The sequence below is a fragment of the Sturnus vulgaris genome, chromosome 3, assembly GCF_052056855.1.
Source record: "Sturnus vulgaris isolate bStuVul1 chromosome 3, bStuVul1.hap1, whole genome shotgun sequence".
Lineage (NCBI taxonomy): Eukaryota > Metazoa > Chordata > Aves > Passeriformes > Sturnidae > Sturnus > Sturnus vulgaris.
The window spans coordinates 53,604,553-53,612,202 of record NC_142245.1 but is presented as its reverse complement, the minus strand read 5'-3'; the positions used below and the strand labels follow the sequence as shown (position 1 = coordinate 53,612,202).

The window sequence follows — 7,650 nt, the reverse complement described above, 5'->3', positions numbered from 1 at the left end:
CCCCCGAACGCTGCAAATCACTCCTTACAAGTTTGGCATCTGCCAAGATTCTACTTGGGAAAAAAACCTGGGCTCCTTCCCTCAGAGGGTCCTCCCACACTCTTCAAGGCATAAAGCCCAAGGGTAAAGTTCACTGTCCACAGACACACACAGACAGACTGTACACAGGTGCACCCAGCAGCCTCATTATTAAATGCCACTTTTTCCATGTTTTTTTTTTTTAATGATTTTAAAAGATATCACTGCTAAATCCTCATATTCTGTGCATTTTGTCTGATGAGACTTAAATACAGGGGAGCAGATTTGACACATTTCAGCATATTTCCATCTTCTTTAGAGGTAAGCAAGTAAAGGTAGGCCATTAGTGTGTGACATCTATTGTTTATACATTGGTGTGTATTAATCAAGTGATTGGCTGAATCAAAATTTTCAACAGTGATCAAAGTATGATTACAATTTGAATGAAATTATTGATAATGAGGGACAATATTCAGCTGGAGAGAAACATATAGAAAGGAATAACTCTTGAGTTTTAGATTATTAATTTGTATTACTTTAAAATATCATCCCAGCATATTGTCTGTTGCCTTGATTTTCCTTTCATTTCTATGACATGACTGCCACTGTAAATAAATGAGATTGCATAACTTCCAGATCATTCACTGAATGTGGCATTGAGTAAATCACAAAAGGGAAAGGCATATTCCACAAAATGTGTTCCCCTGATGAGATGAAGTTAGTCTTACACATTTATTTCCAACATTTGGCTAGGCGTGTACCTGTCTCAAGTACTTAAAAAAACACAAGATTATTTTCCAGAATTCCACTGTCTAATTTTTGCCATTAAACACTAAAAAGGAAAAATGAAAGTCAACCATTCACTATTAAAAGGCTTTAATTATTTGGAACACTAACATAAAAAAATGTTTACTTGAAAAGATTTCTTTCCATTTTAGTCCATCTTCAAACCCGTTACACTATATTTCACTGACTAGTATCACAAATTACACGGACAAGTTTCCTCAAAGTTGCAAAAGATAGAGCTACAGTAAATTGTTTCACAAGTTATTTAGAAAAAACATATAAGAAATTATTCTTTCCCTCTTCTTCTATGATGAAGCAGAAACTTAGCATTAAAGTAACAAGAACAGTCATTATAGTGCTACGTATATTTGACATATTTAACCTCACAAATAAATAAATATGTACAAGGGAGGTTACAGCATGTCAACTACAAAATAGAAGCTTTACACTGTAGAATTGAGAGCATTCAAGAGCAACTAAGTGACACAGACAGTTTAAGATTACTACATGGTAGTAAAAAAAAGAGAAAAAATCTTAATTCAGCAAAAATACAGGTAGATGTACATTAAACTGATAGATTACAGCTCAGCTTCATTCAGGATACTGTGTTTTCTTTTTATTTATATTTTATTAATCCATTATGTTTTATTGATTCCTCATTTTTTCAGGAGTATTTGGTTTTCCTTCTCTTCACTTTTGAACATCTTAATCAGGTAGAAATCTCACAGTAAGCTGCTATGCTATTATCTACAGTAGTTAAGCAATTGGGATGATAAAATATAAGTTCAGTAAATGCTTGTACATAATCTCTCTGTAAATTATTTCAATTATTAAAGATATCTGACAACACTCATCCCTGTTACTAATTCCAGTTTGAGTGAATGGGGCTGACTTCCATTCATGCGCCACAAATGCATTTGCAGTTACGAGACTGAGGTTTCATTCAGGTCCATGTAGCGACAGCAGTGTTCCTGGGTGGAATACCATCAGGACATCCTCCTCCCACCAGGTTTGCAGCCAGGGACAATGTGCCGTTTGTGTGGTCACAGCGCTAAATGATCTCTGCACACAAAAGCACGTGCAAAGAGCAGAGAAAGCACAGATCCACATCCCTAAACACTGAGCATCCACCTGCTTGGCTGAAAAAAATATCTCAGCACTTTATGCTCTCTGAATTCAAATAATTAAATATGTGGCTAAAAATACTTTGGTTAAAAAGGGGGATAATTTTAAAGATTAAAGCTTCCATTTGGAGATATTATCCTCTGAAAGCAGTACTTGAAAAAACCTTTTATGTTTTGGCAGATGCCTTCAGAAACATGTGCAGCTACAATTTTTACAAAGCTTGTCATGGGGTCGAACATGGTTCATGAGGAGAGAAGCCCTTTTGGCACTCAAAGTCACTTGTTAATATGTCACACATTTATAGACAGTAAAATAAGTAAGCATTTTATACTTTTGACAGTTCTCTGCACACACACCCCACATCCCTCAGTGTCATGATGGACACAGTATGGCATTGTGAAATTCCTTAATATTGCCTGAACACCATTTAAACTCTGGGCATCCAACAACCTCAATCATGTAATCCAACAGGGTAACAGAGGGATACAGATACTGATAACGGTATGTGCCCAGAAAAGATGTTGTTTATTTATCCTTGGTAAACATTCCAGGTTATCCTAATGTTGCAATGCCATCTGATGGAGGTGTCTATACATACAGTATATGTGAAGTAGAGAGACTGCCAAACTCATGGGTTTACAAAGAATTCATCTTGTATTTAAATATTTAAGCTTAAGTTTTAGCACCGTCAATAACTTTTAGATTGTGTCTGGTATATGCTGTCATACTGTGTGTATTATTATAAAAGTATGTGTAGAGAGATTTCTAGGTATATATTTATGTATTTGTATATAGTTGAATGTCTTTTTGTTATTTTGTTTTGTGAAAAAAGAACATTAAACATAGACTCGAGATGAAAGACACTGCATTTCATACATACCAATCGATAAATGCTGAAACACAACTTTGTGTAAACTGTTTTTCTATGTATATGGATATAAATTGGCCTGCATTTACAGCACATACTGTTTTGGTGAGTAAGGTTTGCATGATCAGGTCTATTTAGGCATAAATGGTTTAAAATAACCCTTTAATTGGTGCTAGGGTTTTACTCACTTATGAATAAAGAACAGCACTAGACATTCAAGAAGCAAGAATCTAACAAGTGTCATAGGGAAAATCAAAAGAAAAAGACCATCAGCAAATTGCTCAATAAAAGCTTGCCTGTACTGCATGATATTTTCTCCAGGAGTCAAGACTTGCTTCTGTTTGGATTACATAATTTAAAGTTCGGCTTGTGGCTCTTCAGTATTAAAATATATTTACACAGGATTATAATTAGCTGTCCAGGCATCATGCTGGCTGGCACACATTTAAAACCAGCTCAATGATAGAAAATAGTCGTTTCCCCACAACAGTAAAAACTTTTAAAAATCGGTCCTTAAGTGGAAGCTGTTTCCAGGAGAACACTGTAAACTGGGAAAAAAACCTGAACAGGTCACATTCTATGACACCCAATATTCTCAGCTCCAGGCAGATGTTTTGTATTCCTTTGATTAAATAAAAAAAGTAAATCAGAAACCCAGTTAGAATTTTGTGCTGCGACTAAATGTGTCGGACATGATGATATTTTTATAGAAGTTGTCGGAGTGAGGATTGCAGTATCCTTTGACCTTGTCAATAACCTGGTGGACAGGGATGATTGATGTCTGTTCTCCATCCTCTTGGGCAAATTTTGAAGATGGCTTGTCAAGAAAAACATTCTCTAAGAGGAGGAAAAAGCAAGAAGAAGTTAGGGTCTCTTAAACAAATTCACAATTTAAAAGTTGTGTCACTCCCCATTGATATGCCTTCAATTGCCACTACTGCTGAACTAAATTACTGCCCTAAAAGTCAGCAAAGAACTTTTTGGCTTGAGATTGCTTCTTCTAAATTCTTTTGGATGTCTGGTTTGTGGGCAGACCTTTCAGGTATCTCTTGAAATCATCCCTCTATTACTTTGCCTAAAGTGCTACGGACTCCTATGACTTTTAATATATTAATTTACTGCTGATGTGCTGAATCTTACAAACCAAAACCATTTTAATAGCAGTAGATCTCCATAAATAGCATCTTCACATGGGAAAGTACTGTAGAATTACTGTGAACACATTTAATTATTTCAACAGCGAATGTTTTGAGCTATGCACAGTTATAATATAATCTGTGCTGAATGTGGCAGAGGATATCTTTCATCCTAAAGCAGATAACCAGAGCCAAAACTTTGTGCTTGCCTAGCTCCACCTTGTTTTTTCCATAATGTGGAGGGTGCAGGCTGAAAACTGTAGGGAGGAAAATATGCAACTCTGAAGGCCTCCCTTCAGGGTCCATGAGCTAGAGGTCAAGGGTGATAAAGAAGCAAGGCAATTCCCAGCCAGACTGGGGAAGTCTGCTTCAGCAGCTCACAGTGGTGCTGTTCAGAGAATGGTCAGTAGGTAGAGCTAACGCAGCGAGAAATGAGAAGGAGAGAGCTTGTCTCTCATTTTCTCAAGTATGCTGTCCTAACAGAACTCTCTTTCTTATCTCTTCTACTGTAGTGAAGCTGGAATTAATTCCCTGAACCTGGGCAAGGTCTGTACCACTGCTAGCCAGCAGTAAGGTGGAGTATCCTGGGAAGTAATGTTTTTCACAAGTGACATTTTTGATGGCTATTTACAAGACCTCAGTGAAGTCATCTCCAAAAATTCCTTTTTAAAGGATCATTTAAGAATTAAGCATACTACTTAAACTATGATTTAATAAAAAACTTTTCTTAGAAATAAAACAACTAGAAATAAACAGAAAAGTAACCCATACCTGGAAAAGTCATATCAAGCCATAAAAGAGCACAAAGTGTTGCGAAGGAAAAATGGATTGCAGACAGAGAAATCAAAACAGTTTTACTCATTAAAACAGAAACAGGCATGTTGAGGCTTATCAGGATGATTTTTCAAAGCACGCAAGAATGTTCATGAGTTGCAGCGAATAACTCCATGTCCAATGGCAAATTTCTGAGTACTGAGAGCCTTACAATTGTATGCATTGACAATGGTTTCACATCTAAGCACAGGGTTAAAATCGTGTATCCCTGAAGTAAGTGGGAGTTGCATGACCAAATTCTCTGCAGATATAGTCTTAACTTCTAACTCCCTGAAGTGTTACAGAGGGTATTTAAGTACTTTCTACAAGTAGTTTGGTTTGGGTTTGTAGGCAGCTGGGGCACAAGATGCCATAGTGACCTCTTTCGTTCACCCATGAGGGTCCATCCAAAATTTGTGTTGGTGCATACTGTATTCAAGCAGCAGTTCATAGGACAGCTTTCAGGCATGTATTTGCTATAATCCACAGTAATTCTGGGTGCTAATGTATATAAAAATCTCACTGTCTAGAAGACTAATCCACTAATGGCCATAGAGCAAATATAAATATATTAATTTTTCCATAATAACTTTGAAAAATACTAAACAATTTTATGGAATTCAGATTGTTTTTGCTCTTTAATATATGCTTTATGTATGAATGTTTCAGGACAATCTCCTCTCCCTAGACTACTGTACACAGGCATTAATGTCCTGACATTAATGTCTGTTTTCTAAAATGCTAACTTCTAAATGCTTTGTTCCCCATGCAGAGTGCAGACACCCAGAGTCTGAAGCATGCTTGTCCTTTGATTCAGCATCAGTGGTGCAAGATGTAATAGAAATAAGCAGCGTTTCTGATTAGCAAAATCCTCTGCATCAATGAGGACATCATGCAAGAAGCATCCCTCCACCCTGTTCCAATCATGCATTCAACAGAAACAATTCTCACTTTACCTGTAATGCTCCACCACTGATGAGGAAAGGGCCTTAGAAGACATTATCTACACCACAAACACATGAATGCTTGTGTCAATTCCAGGGAGCATATTATAACCATATCAACAAGGCTTGCCAAGACATGTAGCTATGACATTCTTTGCCTACAATTTAGCTAAGTTGGCAAACTGAGAAGTTCAGCTGTATTAACAGTCAGAATCTGAACATTATGTTTTATTGCTTTTATAATTTTTGCACATAAGATATGCCAGTGTTTAAAAAAAATTCCTGTGGCGTATCACAGTAAGATGTGTATTTTTAGACAACCAATTGAAATGTATTAAAATTTTTAAAAAAATAAAGAAAACGTTTGTATTCCCTTAATGTCCAATTAAAAAATCATATTAAGAACTTTGATTGCATTAAGACCTTCAATCCTTTTTAGGAATAATTTATGCACGGGATTAAGCTCATAATTTTTGAAGAATATATATGAGCAAGTTTCTTTTAACTTTACTACTTCTTATCTGGAACAGTTTCTTTGTTTTACTTCAAGAAAGCCTTGCAAAACCTCCAGCACTAAGTCTTCTTGATTGACAACCTGAAAAAAGCCCAGAGTCCAACAAAGCATTTAAGCATATTTTTATCATTAATCCCAAGATCAAGGATCTAAAGGCTGATCTGCCATGAGTACAAAAGGGAATTCACTGTCTGCTGCAGAAAGGGCACAGTGCTGTCCACCTCTACTATTAAATCAAAATAGCACTGTGATGGGTGGATATTGAAGATGTAGTCTGTGCAGACTGCTGGTGAAGTGTTCCTGCAGGGAAGAGATGAATGACCAGCTTGATCAGGGCAGCTGGGTGCCCTGCACACTGAACCTGACGTGGCAGCAGGGACAGGCAGCCCAGGGAGGCTGACACCAGCCATGTGCTCCCAGTGCTGTTGTGAGCAGCAGTCCTGGGAGCAAGCTCAGGTGCTATCAGTTATCAGGAATTTCTAAGACACCTCTCATTTTTACTGTGTTCAAAGCAGATGTACTTCATGTATGTTCTCAATAAACAATAAAGTTTTAAAATCTTAAAATACCTGATGCACAATTCTTCGTGCTAATGGATGCACTGAATCTTGAGAGAACAGTATAATTATTTTTAAAAATGGAGTGTTTGTGCCTAACTGAAGCAGGTAATGATCATCAATAAAAACAATAGAAGGTATTTCCTGGAAACTATGCCATGCATCAAGAAATGGGAGAGTGTGCCATCACAAATGGGACATTGGGGGCTTAATGAAAATAATGAATACTTAAGAAAGAACATAACTCTTTCCTTCTAATGAAATAATCTACTTCATAACTAAACATTTTTTCTAATAAATATTTTAAAGCAAGTAAACACACTTTGAGTTAAATATGTGCGCAGATTTTATTTCCACTATATTTATATAGTATTGTATAATAATGCTATGTGACTTTACACAGGACAAAAACATGCACTCACAAAAACAGAGTAACAAAAAAATCTGAACTATATAAGTGAATTTCTGAAATATTATCTCAGACACAACCAAACTTGCAAAGCATTCCAGCTGCTCTCTTTCTTTGCTCCCTTAAAGTCTTCTTAAAATGAGCACATTTTCACGGTATGAGTGAATACAGATGATGCCTTTTATTACATATACCATTGCCATCTAAATAAATAAGCAGTAGATATGGCTATTTGTAGAAGGGCAAGACAATGCATACTCTGGGAACACAGTATCCATTTCCGAGTAGGCTCCATTTGTCGTTTTACCCATAAATGTTTTACAGTTAGATGAAAGGAGTTTAACCAAGACAATCAGCTCTGGACTTGGACTCTGAAGACTTGATTCCTATTTCCAGCTGTACTGCCAACTTTCATGTTACCTTGGGTGAAGAACGTCATCTCTCTGTGCTTTGGCTACCCTGTGTTTACAATAGGATAAT

General features: G+C 36.5%; 1 protein-coding gene across 4 annotated transcripts in view; it reads right to left on the bottom strand.

Annotated features, from left to right (window-relative positions):
* Positions 1-877: 877 nt before the first annotated feature.
* Positions 878-7,650, bottom strand: part of ADGRG6 (adhesion G protein-coupled receptor G6) — a 110,743-nt gene continuing 103,970 nt past the window's right edge. For 2 of the 4 annotated variants that reach the window (XM_014888617.2, XM_088161659.1), the window contains one exon: positions 878-3,634. In XM_014888617.2, coding sequence (XP_014744103.2) covers positions 3,456-3,634 — 179 coding nt within the window. In that variant the 3' untranslated portion in view covers positions 878-3,455. The other 2 variants (XM_014888623.2, XM_014888624.2) reach the window with 2 other exon arrangements.